Below are 20,872 nucleotides of genomic sequence, written 5' to 3'. Positions count from 1 at the left end.
GGTGGCATACAGTATACAGAATCGCACAACATATACATCGCATCATACGCAGAAAGTGGCCTCTATTTCTCACCGCATTTATTGCACATTTATAGTTTGTGCTGTGTGCAGTAGATGTCACTCATATTGATCTGTTTAGTTGCTGCCTTGGATAAATTGATTTAAATTAGATTTACTTTTGCAGAAATGTTTCAGAAAGACTGTATGGAAGACAGACCAATCAGAGGGCTGAAATTGAGGTAGTCATTTTTGCATGGCACTAACGATCCTGTTACTTTACATGAATTTGTTAGGGGTACAATGGTGCAGAATAGACAAATACTATGTCAGAATATGGCATATGCTATTAATGCAATTAAACCCTCACAATGAATGAAGTGACAAGTCGGACATGTGCACTTTTATTCATCTCATGAGCACAGTACGGTAGAGATGAAAGGAGCAGCAGTGCACCCGCCCCACGAACTCTTCATTTTAAAGGTCATCTATCAGCAGATTTGTATTTATGAAGCTGACCTGTTGCATGTGTGTTTTGGCCGCTGAAGGCATCTGTGTTGCTGCAGCCAATTGCTGCCCTCACTGGTGACCTGATCTCTTCTCTCCCCCCTTTCCCCCTCCCTTCTTGCATCATGTGGCCATTTGACATGTTGCAAAGGGAGCAGGTCATTGATTAGCCAACTATCCCCTCCCCAAAGGTGCACAATTCCGTTCAGAATCCCATCAGTTTGCTTCCGTTCAGCCTCCATTCCGCTCTGGAGGCGGACACCAAAACGTTTTGCTGTCCATCTGACGAAACTGAGCCAAACGGACGATCCGTCCTGACTTACAATGTAAGGCTACTTTCACACTAGCGTTCGGGGCTCCGTTTGAGAGCTCCGTTTGAAGGGGCTCACAAGCGGCCCCGAACGCATCCGTCCAGCCCTAATGCATTCTTAGTGGATGCGGATCCGCTCAGAATGCATCAGTCTGGCGGCGTTCAGCCTCCGCTCAGCAGGCGGACACCTGAACGCTGCTTGCAGCGTTCGGGTGTCCGCCTGGCGGTGCAGAGGCAAGCGGATCCGTCCAGACTTACAATGTAAGTCAATGGGGACGGATCCGTTTGAAGATGACACTATATGGCTCAATCTTCAAACGGATCCGTCCCCCTTTGACTTTCAATGTAAAGTCTGGACGGATCCGTTCAGGCTACTTTCACACTTAGAAATTTTTCTAAGTTATTATGCAGACGGATCCGTTCTGAACGGATACAAACGTCTGCATTATAGGAGCAGATCCGTCTGATGAAACATCAGACGGACCCGCTCTGAACGCTAGTGTGAAAGTAGCCTAAGTCAATGGGGCTGGATCCGTTTTTACTGACACAATATGGTGCAATTGAAAACTGATCTGCCTCCCATTGACTTTCAGTGTAAGTCAAAACGGATCCATTTGCATTATCATGAACAAAAAAAAAATAAAAAATTGGATTTTTTGTACTCACCGTAAAATCCTTTTCTCGTAGTAGGCATTGGGGGACACAGCACCATGGGTATATGTCCAACTACCACTAGGAGGCGACACTAGACATAAAAAAGTGTTGGCTCCTCCCCTTTGGGCTATACCCTCTCCACAGACACTAGGCAGCTCAGTTTGTACCAAAAGCAGTAGGAGAGAGAAGAAAGGCAAGGAACCAACAACTCCCGTACCGGGAAAGATCAAGAGACCAGCCCGGAGAAGCTGAAGTAAAACAACATAGGGAGGGATCTGTGTCCCCCAATGCCTACTACGAGAAAAGGATTTTACGGTGAGTACAAAAAATCCAATTTTCTCGTGCATGGCATTGGGGGACACAGCACCATGGGACGTCCCAAAGCAGTCCCCGAGGGTGGGAAGAACAACCATGCCACCTGTGGGCATACAGGTGCGGGAGAACCATGTGACCCAACAGGAGAAAAGCACGGAATAGGCAGGAAGCCTCATAACAAGGGAGAAACTCCAAGGAGGCCACAGTGACGACTGCCAGCACCCCAGGACAAATGCCTGGGAGAAGGTCCCAAATGCAAGAAGAAGGCAAAGGAACACCCAGCTCAGCCGAAGGCTGGAGGGAAAGTAGGACAGCATCGCGTATCGGATCTACCCAACATCCCAATTGTCTCAGTTGAAAGCACAAACACCCTGAGGTCAACCCCTGAAGGGCCAGGGGAGCAAGGGAAATTGGAATCACTGAAGGCCAAACGAGAGAGTGAAGCTATAGCAAGGCTCACATGTGAGTGGAGCAGGTCTCCTCTCACCGCAAAGCAGGTGAAAAAGTTAAGCGCCCTATTGAAAGGAAAAGATCCTAAAGGCGCTAAGGGAAACCGCCAACCCCTGGAAGGGGAGGGGGTTGTAGGTAAAAACCAGGAAAAGAGAAAAGACAAGACCTGCATCCCCAACCAGGAGACGAGGAACGAGCCTCTGAAAACAAAATATCGCTGAGAAGCGCAAGACCGGAGAAACTCTGGCGAAACTCATTATCAGGGAAGAAGGGAACCAGATGCAAGCCCAGGAAATCTCAGCAGGGGCACACTGGAGTGAGGGAAGCCATAGCAAGGCTCACATATGAAGGGAGCAGGACTCCCCCCACCGCGAAGCAGGTGATGAAGATAAACGTCCTATTGGAAAGAGAAAACTCCCAAAGGCGCTAAGGAAAACCGCCAACCCTTGGAAAGGGAGGAGGTAGGAAGTAAAGGCCAGGTAAAAAGAAAAAAATAAGAGAAGACCTGCATCCCAAAACCAGGAGACGAGGAACGAGCCCCTGAAAATAAAATAATCGCTGAGAAGAAGGAGGAAGGCTCTACAAACAGGAGGGGTCCCTCCCGAAGGATACCATAAGGTGGAAATGCAAACCGTAGCACTAAACCACTCAACACCAGGTACTTGAAGTGGGAGGATGGGAAGACAGACATGAATCCCATGAGGTCCAAAAGGCTATTGGAACCCGCAAGGGGAACAATCAACCCAGGTCCCTTCCCAAACAACGATAATCCTACAGAATCTGAGTGATCAAATGAACGGTGACAGGGACTCCAGAAAGGAGTACCCGCAATGGGCTCACAAGGAACCAGGAACTGAACCACCAGAGGACAACAAAAACCAGAATATCCAAGAAAAAATGAAAAGAACCACCCTATGGGAAGGAATTGGCCATGGACAACTAGCCATTCAAAGAATAGTGGCTAGCAATCAGCATACATTGTCCCGGGGAGGGCAAATACAGTGGCTTGGGTTGTACCACTAAAACAGACGCCCATATGCATAAGGAATGGTGAAGTCGCTATAAAAGAAGCGGGAGTGACTACACGAAATGTAGAAACCAGCTGCGACCGACATACAGAAGGCTCCCAGGGGGAGAGAGTACCGGATGGGCGAGGACAATAACAAGGTCCCAAAGGACTGCCCTCTGTTAGATAGTACAACTAAGCATAGAAATAAGGGAACACCCGGACCCAGAAGGAACTACGGAACCCTGTCCTATGTCAGAGCAATCAGCAGAAAATTCACCTACCAGGCAGGTGTGTGACGCTCAGTGGTTCTGTCCCTGACTCATCAGGGAGGACGTCCAGCGAGGAAATGTCGCTGACCCCAGGAGGATTCCGTGTGGCGGAGGACATCAAGTGATGGCCGAAAAACTACCGCAGCGGCCGGAGCTCAGCAAGCTACGTACCCCAACAAGGAGAAGATCCAGTGGAGATCACTGTACTCCACGAGGAATGGTCCGCCCTGTAATAGGAAACGCGGATACTCCTTTATAATATGTGGAACGCGGAGTGCAGCCGAAAGTAGTATTTGATAAGGATGGCAATAGCAACCCTAGCACAAAAACCAACAACCACCAGGCCATGGTGTAGGGAGCGTGGTTGTATGTGGACCACCCACCAGATCAGAACAGATCAGTCATGTACTGGGTACACCAGAAGTAGAAATAGACCGACAAGGAGGAGGTTGGGCAGGCCCACCCCTGCCAGATATGGCTACCATATTCGAGCTGAACCAGGATGCCGAAAAGGGAAGTAACCAACATCCGCAGCACAGATTAGTGCCCGGGGAAGGAAGCACCCAGTAATACAGAAGCCGTATGGGCCACAGATTGCACCATAGGGCCCAGCACGTGGGTTGAACGGTGACAGGGACACTAAAAATACACGCCGAAAACCGAGGTAAAGTGGCTGCATGTTGCACACAAAGGAGGGTGGAAACATAGCCACAGCATCCAGGAATGCAACCGCATTTGGAGGGTACAGGTCCTCAACCTGTAAGGTAGAAATGAGGCTGTGTAGTGTAGAGATACGACCAGACCGGTGCAATGGGTACAGCATCTGGAGATGGCCGAGGTACTAGGTCTAAGATTAGAGCGATGGGTCCACATGGAGCACCCTAGGACCAGAGAAGTGCAACGGCTGCCACGTTAGCTATGGCACCTATATTTCGCTCGGGAAGGGAAAAATAGGGCCACACGGTACCACAAGGAATGACAGGTGCACACCACAACAAGGTAAGTGCAATGGCAACTGAAGAATGCCCTCTATTTCACCTAAATAGAGGGAAATAGGGCCGCATGGCACACCATAGAGCCCGACAGGTGTAACGGCTGCAGCATCAGAGACGGTGCAGAAACTCACCTAAGAAGGGAGTAAGATGGCTGTTTGGTGCACTCTAGATGAGGTTGCAGTGGCAACGGCACTACAAAGTGGCCTCAATATCTCGTCCAGTAAGGGAGCAATAGTGCCGCAAGGTACACCATAAGGCCAAACAGAAGCAACGGCTACAGCTCCTGGAGATAGAGAGGTTAAATAAAAATGAAGGGCACAAGGTGGTAGCCTGGTGCCCACTAGAACCAAACAGAGGCAATTGCACAGCAATTCAGAGTAGCCTCTATATCTCGCCGGAAAGGGAGAAATAGTGCCGCACGGAACAATAGAGCCCGCCAGGGATACTGGATACAGCATCAGGAGATGGTGTAGGGACTCTACCCATGAAGGGAGCAAGGTGGCTGGAAACAGACAGGTGCAATTGCTACAGCAATTGAAGGCGGCCTGTGTATCTCGCCCGGTAGGGGGAAATAGTGCCGCATGGGACACCTAACCAGTCAGCAGGAACTCTACCTATGAAAGTAACAAGGCAGCTGGAAACAGACAGATGTAATCGCCACGGCATAAAGGCTGGCCTGTATTCTCTGGTACAGGCACTACAAAAGAACCCTTAGAGGCCGAGAAGGGGAGCCAACCCTACAAGTGGCGTTTGCCTGAACTATCAGCTTGCCTAGAACATAGCCCCTGGATAGGGGCCAGGAAGGTCTGTCGTGCACAGCCTACGAGGGCGTACATACCAGAGACACCGCGTAGGTGTCCCAGCTGCTAAGCACGGTGACGGCTGCCTTACCTGTGCGGTAATTACCTGTGCAGGCAGGAGGGCGCCATCTGAAAGTCCACTAGAGGGGCACCAAACCTGGTAGGGTAGGAACCACCATGCACGTTTGACTTGACCACGCAGAGGATTCTGCATGGTGGAAGACCGCCTGATGCTCTGTTCTTAGGGAATCGGTGCAGAGGTGTCCCCAGAGGCAACTGACAGAGAAGGCTTCGTCACCAGCCTCCGGCCTGTCCTGGGGGACCCGAGGATGCCGGGGAGGGGTGGAAGCTAGTTGAGACCACCCAAGGGTGGTCCATGGGCTACTCTTTGCGGGACCCTGTATCTTAGCGTGCGCGTGGCACAGGGGGGGAAGGAGACCGCAATTTGTAGGTAGCGCTCCAGCGAATCCGCCAGGGACTGAAGGATCGCCATGGAGGGAGCCCTACCACGTGGAAACCTCCGTAGACAACGGACGCACGAAAATCGTGGCGATCCGATACGGAGGCCGGGAGAGGAGGGCCCCATAGAGCAGCAGGGCTGACCTATCTAACCCCGGAAACAACATTTCCCAAGAGGTGCTGCAGCAGCTATATAGTAGGCAGGAAACCTCATTCAGGTGGCAGGGCTGCAGCAGAATGCAGCAATGGAGAGGGAAGAGAGGGAAGGGGCCTGTGGAGCAATCAGCCAGAGGCTGCCTACCGGACCCCAGGAGTTGTGCAGCGCACCGAGCGCAGAAGATGGCGACCGGAGATAGCAGGAGCCGGCGACCGCAGAAAGAAGGAGCCGACAGCCGGAGAAAGAACCGCCTCTCAGAGAGAGAGCAGAGAACCTGGGGCCGGCTTGGCAGGCAGAAGAGGCCCCTCCCAGGCTCCCCCCACGGAGGGGAGGAGACGTGAGAAAGCCCGGGAAGAGAAAAAGTGGGCGGGGAGTTGCGGCCTAGTAGGCCCGAAAAGCCGGGGACTAAAGTAATGGAGCGCGGCCGGGAGCGAACGGCCGCGACCGCGATAGTGCCCCAGAATTGCCGTGACGAACGGCGGCCAGGTGGGGGAGAGAGCTGAGGAAGAGACCCCCAGGGAGAGAAAAAACGGAAGGCCAGGGGCTTCAGGGGCCAGGATACAGTTGAGAGAGAAAACCCACAAGCTATGTAGCAGAGGCTGCTTATCAGAGGCAAGTCATTGTCCCACACAGCAATAAAGCTGTATCATGTATCCGGGAAGGGAACATGAGGGGGGAACGCGTCCAGGCGTGGGAAGGAGGGTGGGATCCCTAATCTAACATACTCACCCTCAGACGTCTTCAGGCGCAGCAGTAACCACCCCCTCGGCGGACTCAACACGGGAACCGTGGGACTGCCGGAATTCCACTGCGGAAGCAGATTTGGGGACTGGGTGGCTGCCAGGTACCTGAGTACGCGCCCGCAGGGGGGCAACTAAAGTGGAACACGATGGAGCCACCCCTGCCGCAGGCCGAAACCTGCAGAGAAAGAAAAAATGATTAAAGAAAAAATAAAATAAAAAAGTAGCAGGATGACCTGCACAAAAAAGCAGGTCAGGTCTGCCTCCTATGGACACTAGAACAAAACTGAGCTGCCTAGTGTCTGTGGAGAGGGTATAGCCCAAAGGGGAGGAGCCAACACTTTTTTATGTCTAGTGTCGCCTCCTAGTGGTAGTTGGACATATACCCATGGTGCTGTGTCCCCCAATGCCATGCACGAGAAATATTTTTTTTTTTGGTTCATGGTAATGCAAACGGATCCGTTCTGAACGGATACAAGCGTTTGCATTATAGGTGCGGATCAGTCTGTGCAGATACCAGACGGATCAGCACCTAAACGCAGGTGTGAAAGTAGCCTAAATTTTAAAATATAAATAAAGAAGAAAAAAAAGATAATTTAAATGGTCCCCCTTTCTCAATTTTACAAATAAAAATGAACAGAATTGGTGTGTTGCCATATCCAAAAATGTCCTAACAAGTACAAGTGTGCTTAATATTTCTAAATGACTCGTCTCCTCTTCACTACCAGGCAGCCAGCAGAGCAGTAGAGCAGGCCAGGGATCACAATGTTACCAGACTTAATGTTTGTACTGACAGCGAGTATACTATAAAGGGTAAGTTCTCAAGCTAGTCATAATCTTGTGGTGTGTTTTTTTATATATAGCTTATTACACTTTAAATGTTGAAAGAAGTACATTGCTCCCTTTAAGATACAATATTAATTGGTGCCAGGACAACAATTGTATGTTGAAACCATTGTAAGTTGAGTAATGGGTTCCAAAGCCCCAAAATGTCATCCAAGATAAGAGAAAATGAAGATTTTAAGAAAAATAAGCAGATAACTAAGACAAAACAAGTCCTAACATAACAGTTAAGAATAGCTACTAACTAGCAACTAATACAGCTATTTGTATGTTGAGTGTAGTTTTAACTTGCGATGGGTCAGAAAAGACCATTGTATTTTGAAAATATTGTATCTTGAGGAATCACTGTAGTTGATGTAAGATAAATAAATAAATATATATATATATATATATATATATATATATATATATATATATATATATATATATATATATATATATAGGTAAAGAATAGCCAGCAGCACTCCAGGAGATAAAGGCAAAACGGTGGTTTATTAGACCCAAAGTCAAACAAGCGACGTTTCGACAGCTTATTGCTGTCTTTGTCAAGCATAGTGCACATGTGACTCAAACGTAGTATAAATAGGGGTGTCAATCCAAAACATATTAGCATCAATCATATGTATCATGATATAGATAAACATCTTATAATCTGAGGGTGATTACAAACTATACATGTGTTAAAATGCCAATGTCTGGCAAACATAGTGCATACATAATAATAAAGTACAAATATAATGTGTCCTGTATAATGTGGAGGGAAGCATAATTAGTGCAGGTGACAGTGTTAATTACGTGAATTAAAAACCTCACTGTCCGGTGGGGAACTGCATGTTGCATGGATCGTACGCAGTGGCGTCCCGGTTCTCACACTGCGCATGCGCGACAGCGGTAAATCTCGCGATAACCGCGGTGGTCAGAGGCCGGGAAACAGCCTATACCAAAATGGCCACAGCGGTCTCCCATACAATGTGCGCATGTCTAGTACGTAATTGGTGCCGCCCAGCAATCACTATGTTGTCGTAGTCATAGAGATGAATAATGAGCACTCGCACCAGGTAAATAATAAAAACTAGCAGCAGATAATGCGATCCGAGAAAAGAATCGGCGATACTGTCCACGGATCCACCAGATAAACTTAGTGAGGTCACCGGGCAGACGTCGATCTATACGGTGATCGCAAATAAAAGAGATAGTGTGTCATCCAATAGTGACGGATCATAATGAGAGCCATCAGTATAGGAGGGAGAGATGAGCGTCACCGGGATATACCCACGGACTGTCATCTATACCTCCTCAGGGGGCGCCACAATCTCTCAAAAAAGGAAAAATTATAATAAATATCCAAATTTTGTGAAAAATGTAAATATATTAACTAGATGGGTGGACATCCAATACTCAATAGACAACAATATGCATAAGCACTATATAGAAAATAAATTGCATTATATATAACAAAAATAGGCGGAACCGGAATAATCCACTGCAATGACGATATATGACGTGTCATACAGAACCCCAATCACGGCAGTGAAGTTGAAAAAAAGCCTAAAAACAAAAGAGAATATTTTAGTATATACCTCATGGAAAATTACTTGATTAGACATATATGTATATGTACATGTGCAATAAACCCACAGCAGGAAATAGGATTACAGCCGTCACAAGAAAGAGACATTAATTGTGAACAGTAAAAAAACTGTCACACCTTAAAGTCCACATTAAGCCCATTGGGTCTCAACGTATTTAACGTGTAAATCCAATACAATTCTCGTTTTTTGAGGAGAGCTTGTCGGTCTCCCCCCCCCCCCCCCGTCTCCCTAATTCAATTTGCTCCAAGATGCGGAATCTCAGATCATTCTGGGTATGTCCCGCTTCCTTAAAATGTTTAGACACGGGTAGATCTAATTTTTCTTTCCTGATGGAATAACGGTGTTGGTTTAGCCGTGTTTTTACATCCCACGTGGTCTCACCAACATACCACTTTCCACATGGGCAGGTAAGTTGGTAGACCACGTAGGATGAATCACAGGTCAAAAATTGCGTAATTTTCATCATCCCATTGGATGCCGGATTAAAGAATGTGTCACCCTTGAGCATCAATTTACAGTTTATGCAATGGTAACAGGGGTAGCAACCAGTTCGAGTGGAGCCACACATTGTCCTCACACTGGCCCTGGTGCTACCCACATCTGCCCTCACCAACCTGTCCTTCAAATTCCTCCCTCTCCTATAGGAGAACAAAGGGGGGGTTTGAAATTCAGCGACAAGGGGGAAACTATTCCCAATCAATTTCCAGTGTCTCCGAATGACGCCCGCTATTTGTGAGCTGTCAGTCGAAAAGCTGGAAATGAAAGGGATGCGAGGAATTGGAGGGTCACTCTGGGGTTTATTGATGGTAGACTGAGTTTCAACTTTTTTGATACTATCCCTAATTAATTTCTTAGGGTATCCACGTATGGCAAATTTATTGCCCATTTCCTCAAATCTGGTGTGTCTCACCTGCTTGTCCTTAACTATCCGTTGTACTCGCAGGAACTGGCTGAATGGTAGAGACCGGATCATGGGACGGGGATGATGGCTATCATAACGTAGCAAGGTGTTCCTATCTGTAGGTTTCACAAATAAATCTGTGCTTAAATCTCGTCCCATGATCCGGACCTCCGTATCAAGGAACTGAAGTTTGTCATTGGACTGGACCATGGTAAATTTCACAGTGGGGTCAATCTGATTAAGGAATGCGTGGAAAGCGGCGAGGCCCAACGTGTCGCCCGTCCACACCAAGAAGATGTCATCAATATAGCGCCACCACCCCAGAACTTGTCTGAAGTGGTGGCTGCCATAGATGAATGACTCCTCAAGGTGGGCCATATAGATGTTTGCATAAGTGGGCGCCACGTTGGACCCCATTGCGGTTCCACGCATCTGAACAAAGAAATCGTCCTGGAAAAGAAAATAGTTCTTGGTCAGAACAAATCTTAACAATACAAGAAGAAAAGTACGACATATCAGGGAGTATTCTGAGCTGGCAAGGCACTCCCCTACAGCTTGTAGGCCGCGCTCGTGGTCGATCGACGTGTACAAGCTGCACACGTCGAACGAAACTAGGACCGCGCCCCCAGGGATTTCAAGGTTATCTATCTTAGATAAAAAATCACCTGTGTCTCTGATGAACGATTTAGTGGAGGAAGCAAAACGGCTCAACATTTTGTCCAAAAAGATGGCAACGTTGTAAAAAAGGGACTCTCTGCCGGAAACAATTGGGCGGCCCGGCGGGGGCGACACCCCCTTATGGATTTTGGGCAGGGTGTATAATAAAGGCGTGCAAGGTTTATCACGGTACAAATAGCAAAACAATTTATCATCAATAATGTCTGCCTCACGGGCCTGATTTAAAATGTCACGTAGTTCCCTTAATAGACCAAATTTAGGATCCTGTGTTACACGTTTATATACATCTGAATCATCCAACTGGCCCTGGACCTCCCGGATGTATTCGTTGGTATCCATGACCACAACCCCACCACCCTTATCCGCAGACTTGATGGTGAGGCTGTGGTCGGAGGCCAGAGAGCGCAACGCGGCGATCTCACTGCCAGTGATGTTAGCAAATCTAAGATCGTTATTATCAGAAGCACTTTTTATTTTATTGAGGTCCCTCCGTATAGCCAAAGAAAAAGCTTCAATGGCAGTGTGATCTATGACAGGGTTAAAATTGCTTTTAACATAAAGCCCTGTATTGCTCAATGATAACTCAGTTGGTCTGTCCCCTTCACATCTCGCAACCTGGTTCTGTGTGGAGAACCAAATTTTTAGTTTGATACTCCGCAAGAACCTATGTATGTCAAGCTCTATGTTAAACCAATCAGTCCTGGACACAGGGCAAAAAGAAAGACCCCTGTCCAGGACGGATTGCTGTGCATCGTTCAATGCCAAAGAAGAAAGGTTTACCACTATGTCCGTTTCTTGTTCACCCCCTTTCTTGTTCTTGTCCTCGCCATTTTCTATGGCGTTTCCCGCCCCTCCTGGTTCTATGGGATCCATGCCCAGTCCTAAAAAAGATTTTGATGATGTTGCTTGTAGATTGGATTCTCCCCGTTCATGACTTTTACTGCGAGATTGAGGTTGAGATCGTGTATATCTTTTATCCGCGGAGTAGTTCTGTCTTCTATCACCTCCTCTAGAGCTCCTCGGATCACGCTGCCATACGTATACAAAACCTCGTGTATAGTCCTCCATGTCACGTGACCATTTTTGACGTTTTTTATCTTGCCATTCACTTCTTAATTTGTCAAAGTGTGGTGAGCAAGACGCAATATATACAGCATAATCTTCAGCTGACATTAGTGCCTTCAATGCCACTGTAACTTTTTGTAAAGAATCTTGTATGGATACAATCTCCTTCTGCAAGAATTCAATATTGAGCAATATCATGTCAAATGCAAATTTGTTGCATATATGGGAAAATCTGGTACAGAAATCGGCATCATTTGGAAATAAATCCGGTCGCAACTGTGACCTCATACCTCGTGGGATCCTGTGGTTTTGATGATATTCACACAGCGTGATCATATGGAGCTCCAGATTGATGAGACGTTTGGAATCGTACTCAAAGCGTTTCTTGGTATCCAATAATGAGGGCGTGAACAGGAAGGTCGTGTCTCTCTCTGTGCGCTGTAAAATCCTCAGTTCGTCCTCCTTGCTGTAGGTGAAGACATCTGGGTCAAGGTTTTCAATAGGTGTAGCCATGGTAGGTGCAGAGCGTCCTCTGGTGCAGAAATCCAATTGAAAAAATGAGGAGGCAGCACACTGTGTAAACGAGGGGTGCACGTCCGGCAAATGTGAACCTGCACCTAGGTCCAATAAGCTAGAGGTAAAGAATAGCCAGCAGCACTCCAGGAGATAAAGGCAAAACGGTGGTTTATTAGACCCAAAGTCAAACAAGCGACGTTTCGACAGCTTATTGCTGTCTTTGTCAAGCATAGTGCACATGTGACTCAAACGTAGTATAAATAGGGGTGTCAATCCAGTGAGGTTTTTAATTCACGTAATTAACACTGTCACCTGCACTAATTATGCTTCCCTCCACATTATACAGGACACATTATATTTGTACTTTATTATTATGTATGCACTATGTTTGCCAGACATTGGCATTTTAACACATGTATAGTTTGTAATCACCCTCAGATTATAAAATGTTTATCTATATCATGATACATATGATTGATGCTAATATGTTTTGGATTGACACCCCTATTTATACTACGTTTGAGTCACATGTGCACTATGCTTGACAAAGACAGCAATAAGCTGTCGAAACGTCGCTTGTTTGACTTTGGGTCTAATAAACCACCGTTTTGCCTTTATCTCCTGGAGTGCTGCTGGCTATTCTTTACCTCTAGCTTATTGGACCTAGGTGCAGGTTCACATTTGCCGGATGTGCACCCCTCGTTTACACAGTGTGCTGCCTCCTCATTTTTTCAATTATATATATATATATATATTTATTTATTTTTTTAAAAAATATTACATTAATATTTCTATTCAGTTTCTGGTTGACATGTTGCTTTGACCCATCCTTAAAGTTAACACCTTAAGTACCCAGGATAAGAATGGTAGTTTTAAATTGCCGGTCCTTTGTGCCCCAGGATGAGCATTCTGGTCCTGTGGTCCTTCTCCTGCCCTACATGCGGTGCAGGGGCCTGGCTGTTACTGGCAGCCGGGCCCCTGCTGCATGCATCAGCATAGTTGATAACCCCAATGCCGGTGGATTTAACCCCTCATAAGATTCAACCTCCCTCTCCTGATCCATCAAGTCCCTGTCACCGCAGCTTTGGGGCCCGGCAGCTACGGATGCCTATGAGGTTATGGGTCTCGTAGGCAAACTACCAGTGTATTAGGCTACATTCACACGACTGTTTTGTGGCTCCGCAAAAAAAAATGTGGATTCATTGTAAGAATGCCTATTGTCTGTAAAACGGACCAGAATAGGACAGGTTCTATTTTTCCATTCCATCCACCATGACTGCCACTATGAGAGAACCCTTGACCTCTGTAGGGACAGGAATACAGAGTTTAAATTGCCCCCACCCCTTCTCCCCCTCAGTGTTTTTTTCTGCCCCTACGGGGTTAGGTCAGAGAGTCCAATGTGGACACTCGCACGGCTTAAGCTGGGACCTGTGCTCCTTTCTGTTTCATGGTCTCCCTTCCACTTTGTGTCGGAAGCAGACCGCTGATGCCAGATCCATGTGGGACGCGCGAGCTGGTGAGCGCGGCGTCTCTGATCTTACGGCCGGCAGGCGTGGGAGGCGGAGCCTGGGCGCAGAGCTGATGACACGCCAAGATGATGTCATAAACCAGGAAGTGTTTAAAAAGTGGTGCTCATGCAGCATGGAGCTGTGCATCACTGCCACTATGTCCACTACTGAGACTCCACCATCCCGTCAGGGTTCTGACCCCTCTCCGGTTGCTCCTACTGTGAGTTCCCCTAAGGGGAGTATGGTTATTTCTACATTATATTATGCTATAAATATGCTGATATTTGGTTGCTCTCCTTTACTCATCAGGGAACAAGAGATACTAAATCTAAGTCTAAATCCCTAAAGTGCCAACCTGTGCCAGGAGACTTCCTGATAACTATAAAGTTGTGTAAACAATGCATTTCTGACCCCTTAAAAGAGGGGCAACCATCTATCCTGTCTGAGAGGAAATTGTTTATCCAGGATGAGATTAAATTGTCCCTAGCATCTCTGACTACTTCTAGTACGCCTATCCCGCCTGCCAAAAAACCTAGGTTATCCATTCAATCCTCCCCTGAGGTCGAGGACATTGAGGATACCTCTGTCTCTAGATGAGTACTTGAGGAAGAACTTTTCTCAGAGGGTGAAGTTTTATAGAGGATGATAAAAAATACTTTTTTCCTCGGATGAAATGGAAGAATTACTGAAAGCCATTAAGTCTACCATGGGCATAGAGGATATTCCCAAACCTCGTACGGTACAGGACGAGATGTTCGGGGTTTTACGTACAAAAAGACCAAAAGTATTTCCCATCAAGGAAAATATATCAAAGAAATTATATTGGATGAGTGGATTGATCCTGAAAAAAGACTAGGGGTGTCTAAAGAATTCAGGAACAGACTACGATTCGATCAAGCTGAATGTAAGATCTTTGAAATGCCTAAAATTTATATTCAGGTGGCAAAGGTAGTCAAAAAGACGGCCTTACCATTCGAAGATGTATGACAACTTAGTGATCCGATGGAGCGCAGAGCAGATTTGTTACTAAGGAAAGCTTGGGAGGCATCTATGTTTGGGGTAAAAACCAACATTGCTGCTACATCCGTGGCAAGGGCCATGTACTTCTGGTTATCAGAATTAGAAGATCACCTAAAGAACAAAACCCCCAGAGAAGATATCAGAAATTCCTTACCACTGTTGAAATCAGCAACGGCTTTTTTTATCATATGCCTCAGCTGAATCGGTACGCAAGAGATGCAGCTAGAAGAGCTTTATGGATGAAGGCATGGTCAGGGGATTAAACGTCCAAGTCTAAACTATGCTCTATTCCCTTCTCAGGGTAATTTGTTTTTGGGCCAGTGTTAGATAAAATACTGGAAAACGGCTGATAAAAAGAAGGGGTTTCCGGAGGAAAAAGAAATAAAGAAAAGGCCCTTTCGTCAATTCCCTTTACAATCCAGGCCGTACAGGGGTAAAGGTAAAATGGGTCGCTGGAGCTACCCAAAAGGTGGAAGGGGTAGAAGATTCTTTCTTGATCCCCTAAACAAACAGAGCAATAAGCAATGACGCCAAAGTGGGAGGCAGGTTGAAGAGTTTTTTAACCCAGTGGAATCGGGTTACGTCAAACCCATGGGCTCTAAATATCATGGCTCAGGGATACAGAATAGAATTCTCTTCAACACCTCCAGAAAAATTCTCAATTACCACCCAAAACAGAAGTGTAAGGGAAACAATTTTGGCAAGGTACTCAGGACCTACTAAGAGCAGGAGTAGTAATAAAAGTGCCAGACTCTGGAAAGGGATTCTACTCTGGTCTCTTTCAAGTCAAAAAACCCGACTACACTACGCACAATAATAAACCTAAAGCCCTTCAACAGATCCATAATATACAAAAGATTCAAGATGGAGTAGATCGCATCTACGATTCCGCTGATTCCAAAGGGTGCCTTTATGACGTCAGTAGTGCTAAAAGACTCCTACTATCACATACCAATTCATCATGCCTCCCAGAAATATCCAAGATTTGCAATTTGAGATCCTGGGGGACTCCATCACGTTCAGTACGTAGCCCTCCCCTTTGGTATCTCATCCGCTCCCAGAACATTTACCAAACTGGTGGTGGAAATTATGGCTTTTCTGCGCAGGAAGGGAACCAATATCCTCCCCTACCTAGACAATTTCCTAATAAGTGGCAATTCAAAAGAAGAAACCTTCAGGACTACAGAGGAAGTTATAAGTACCCTTTCAAATTTAGGATGGGTGATAAATCGGAAAAAAACAATACTCACCCCATCTACAAAAATAAGGTTCCTGGGCGTAGAGTTAGATTCTGTATCCCAAACAACCTATCTACCCCAGGACAAAGTAAAATAAGTCGTTTTCAAAAATCCCACAGGTGTTCCATTCAGGGGGCAATGAGCCTTTTAGGAAACTTGACCACATGCATAAACTCTGTTCCATGGAGTCAGGCCCATACAAGAATCATGCAGTCATGGCTCTTGAAAGAATGGGACAGGAACCAGACGTCCTTAGACAGGATGATACAGATACCATCAACAGTCAAAATAGATCTGAACTGGTGGAAGGAAAAGAAAAAGCTGCTCCAAGGCAGAAAATGGCTCAAGATCCCAGATGCTCAGGTCATAACAGATCCCAGCTCTTCAGGCTGGGGTGCAAAGATGGGCAACCATTTTTTCCAGGGAGACGGGCCAAACAGCCTAAAAGGAAGATGAGAACTGAATGCAGTCCTTATGACACTCGCAGAAGCAGTAGACGTATTAAAGAACAGCCATCTGAAGGTCCTCTCTGACAACATCACTACAGTAGTGACCTGAAACACCAAGGGGGCACAAGGTCCGATTCACTGGGGGGAGTAGCAAAAATAATATTTTCCAGGGTGGAAAGTCAGCGCTAGATTTAAGATGATTGGAATACTTTAACAATACCCACAAGTTAGATATGATTACTGTATACTACGGTGAGCGGGGCCCCGTGTAGTAGAATACAGTGACTGCACCGGGCCCCGCTGCCATTACAGAAACAGATGCCGGCCCCCAGTCCCTCCTCCCTCTCAGCCTATTCACCGGACGGTCGCAGCATTCGCCCCCATAAGATGCACTTCTATTTTTCCCCCACTTTTGCAAAAAATACGGTACTTCTCTACTGTTAGAATAAAGGCCAATGCATGCAGTGTGTCACGTTACCGCAAAACGAACACGTTAAGTGACCATGAAGAAGCATGCTTTTCATATGCTTCACTATATGGCACGCAACGCACAGTTAAAGAGCGGCAATACTTATACTTTCCATTGTGTTGTGTTCCGCTGTTACAGGGAACGCATCGCCCATGGTTAACCTAGCCTCTCACTGATAACTGATTAAGTAAATATGTTTTTTGCAGGACTAGAGACACTTGTATAAGTGATGTGAATGGATAGTCAATAGTTCAAGACTGAAGCTGTAAACCATTTGAAAAACTGCTGTCATTCAGCTAAGGCTATAAAAACTTAGAAACTCAGATTGTTAGCTTAACCCCTTAAAGACTCAGCCCTATTTCACCTTTAAGGACTTGGCCATTTTTTGCAAATCTGACCAGTGTCACTTTAAGTGCTGATAACTTTAAAACGCTTTGACTTATCCAGGCCGTTCTGAGATTGTTTTTTCGTCACATATTGTACTTTATGACACTGCTAAAATTGGGTCAAAAAAGTAAATTTTTTTACATAAAAAAATACCATATTTACCAAAAATTTTGAAAAATTTGCAAATTTCAAAGTTTCAGTTTCTCTACTTCTGTAATACATAGTAATACCCCCAAAAATTGTGATGACTTTACATTCCCCATATGTCTACTTCATGTTTGTAGCATTTTGGTAATGATGTTTTATTTTTTGGGGATGTTACAAGGCTTAGAAGTTTAGAAGCAAATCTTGAAATTTTTCAGAAATTTACAAAAACCCAATTTTTTGGGACCACTACAGGTCTGAAGTCGCTTTGCGAGGCTTACATAATAGAAACCGCCCAAAAATGACCCCATTCTATAAACTACACCCCTCAAGGTATTCAAAACTGATTTTACAAACTTCGTTAACCCTTTAGGTGTTGCACAAGAGTTATTGGCAAATGGGGATGAAATTTGAGGATTTCATTTTTTTTGCCTAATTTTCCATTTTAACCAATTTTTTCCACTAACAAAGCAAGGGTTAACAGCCAAACAAGACTGTATCTTTATTGCCCTGACTGCCATTTACAGAAACACCCCATATGTGGCCGTAAACTACTGTACGGGCACACAGTAGGGCGTAGAGGGAAAGGTGCGCCGTATGGTTTTTGGAAGCCAGGTTTTGCTGGACTGGTTTTTTGACACCATGTCCCATTTGAAGCCCCCCTGATGCACCCCTAGAGTAGAAACTCCATAAAAGTGACCCCATCTAAGAAACTACACCCCTCCAAGGTATTCAAAACTGATTTTACAAACTTTGTTAACTCTTTAGGTGTTGCACAAGATTTAATGGAAAATAGAGATACAATTTCAAAATTTCACTTTTTTGGCAGATTTTCCATTTTAATTATTTTTTTCCAGTTACAAAGCAAGGGTTAACAGCCAAACAAAACTCAATATTTATGGCCCTGATTCTGTAGTTTACAGAAACACCCCATATGTGGTCATAAACCGCTGTACGGGCACACGGCAGGGCGCAGAAGGAAAGGAATGCCATACGGTTTTTGGAAGGCAGATTTTGCTGGACTGGTTTTTTGACACCATGTCCCATTTGAAGCCCCCCTGATGCACCCCTAGAGTAGAAACTCCAAAAAAGTGACCCCATTTTGGAAACTACGGGATAGGGTGGCAGTTTTGTTGGTACTAGTTTAGGGTACATATGATTTTTGGTTGCTTTATATTACACTTTTTTGTGCGGCAAGGTAACAAGAAATAGATTTTTTTTAGCACTTTTTTTTTTGTTATTTACAACATTCATCTGACAGGTTAGATAATGTAGTAATTTTATAGAGCAGGTTGTCACGTACGTGGCGATACCTAATATGTATACAATTTTTTTTATTTATGTAAGTTTTACACAATGATTTCATTTTTAACCACCTCAGCCCCCAGTGCTTAAACACCCTGAAAGACCAGGCCACTTTTTACACTTCTGACCTACACTACTTTCACCGTTTATTGCTCGGTCATGCAACTTACCACCCAAATGAATTTTACCTCCTTTTCTTCTCACTAATAGAGCTTTCATTTGGTGGTATTTCATTGCTGCTGACATTTTTACTTTTTTTGTTATTAATCGAAATTTAACGATTTTTTTGCAAAAAAAATGACATTTTTCACTTTCAGTTGTAAAATTTTGCAAAAAAAATGACATCCATATATAAATTTTGCTCTAAATTTATTGTTCTACATGTCTTTGATAAAAAAAAAAATGTTTGGGTAAAAAAAAAAATGCTTTGGGTAAAAGTTATAGCGTTTACAAACTATGGTACAAAAATGTGAATTTCCGCTTTTTGAAGCAGCTCTGACTTTCTGAGCACCTGTCATGTTTCCTGAGGTTCTACAATGGCCAGACAGTACAAACACCCCACAAATGACCCCATTTCGGAAAGTACACACCCTAAGGTATTCGCTGATGGGCATAGTGAGTTCATAGAACTTTTTATTTTTTGTCACAAGTTAGTGGAAAATGATGATTTTTTTTTTCTTTTCTTACAAAGTCTCATATTCCACTAACTTGTGACAAAAAATAAAAACTTCTATGAACTCACTATGCCCATCACGAAATACCTTGGGGTCTCTTCTTTCCAAAATGGGGTCACTTGTGGGGTGGTTATACTGCCCTGGCATTCTAGGGGGCCCAAATGTGTGGTAAGGAGTTTGAAATCAAATTCTGTAAAAACTGACCAGTGAAATCCGAAAGGTGCTCTTTGTAATATGGGCCCCTTTGCCCACCTAGGCTGCAAAAAAGTGTCACACATCTGGTATCTCCGTACTCAGGAGAAGGTGGGGAATGTGTTTTGGGGTGTCATTTTATATATACCCATGCTGGGTGAGAGAAATATCTTGGTCAAATGCCAACTTTGTATAAAAAAATGGGAAAAGTTGTCTTTTGCCAAGATATTTCTCTCACCCAGCATGGGTATATGTAAAATGACACCCCAAAACACATTCCCCAACTTCTCCTGAGTACGGAGATACCAGATGTGTGACACTTTTTTGCAGCCTAGGTGGGCAAAGGGGCCCATATTCCAAAGAGCACCTTTCGGATTTCACAGGTCATTTTTTACAGAATTTGATTTCAAACTCCTTACCACACATTTGGGCCCCTAGAATGCCAGGGCAGTATAACTACCCCACAAGTGACCCCATTTTGGAAAGAAGACACCCCAAGGTATTCCGTGAGGGGCATGGCAAGTTCCTAGAATTTTTTATTTTTTGTCACAAGTTAGTGGAAAATGATGATTTTTTTTTTTTTTTTTTTTTTTTTCATACAAAGTCTCATATTCCACTAACTTGTGACAAAAAATAAAAACTTCCATGAACTCACTATGCCCATCAGCGTCCAGGAGGAATGAATCAACCACCTCCAGGACGCGTCTCTGCGTACAGCGGTCCGGAGGTGGTTAAAACAAAAAAAATGTTTTAGTGTCTCCATAGTCTAAGAGCCATAGTTTTTTCAGTTTTTGGGCGATTATCTTAAGTAGGGTCTCATTTTTTGCGGGATGAGATGACGGTTTGATTGGCACTATTTTGGGGTGCATATGACTTTTTGATCGATTGCTATTACACTTTTTGTGACGTAAGATGACAAAAAATTGCTTTTTTACACTTTTTAACCTAATATGTATACTTTTTTTTATTTATTTAAGTTTTACACAATGATTTCATTTTTGAAACAAAAAAAATCATGTTTTTAGTGTTTCCATAGTCTAAGAGCCATAGTTTTTTCAGTTTTCGGGCGATTATCTTGGGTAGGGTATGATTTTTGCGGGATGAGATGACTGTTTGATTGGTACTATTTTGGCGTACATGCGACTTTTTTGATCACTTATTACCTTTTTTGGGAAGTAAGGTGGGCAAAATTTTAATTTTGTCATAGTTTTTATTTTTTTATTTTTATG

The 20,872-nt window shown here is 44.8% G+C and overlaps 1 protein-coding gene across 2 annotated transcripts in view; it reads left to right on the top strand.

The window, feature by feature from the left end:
- Positions 1 to 20,872, top strand: part of LOC120999956 (ribonuclease H1-like) — a 48,308-nt gene that overhangs the window by 18,790 nt on the left and 8,646 nt on the right. For both annotated transcript variants that reach the window (XM_040430989.1, XM_040430988.1), the window contains exons 4-5: positions 185 to 239; positions 7,391 to 7,475. In XM_040430989.1, coding sequence (XP_040286923.1) covers positions 185 to 239; positions 7,391 to 7,475 — 140 coding nt within the window. The remainder of the gene's footprint in view (positions 1 to 184; positions 240 to 7,390; positions 7,476 to 20,872) is intronic.

This window comes from Bufo bufo, chromosome 4 (assembly GCF_905171765.1).
Source record: "Bufo bufo chromosome 4, aBufBuf1.1, whole genome shotgun sequence".
Lineage (NCBI taxonomy): Eukaryota > Metazoa > Chordata > Amphibia > Anura > Bufonidae > Bufo > Bufo bufo.
This window is presented reverse-complemented; position numbering and strand designations above follow the sequence as displayed.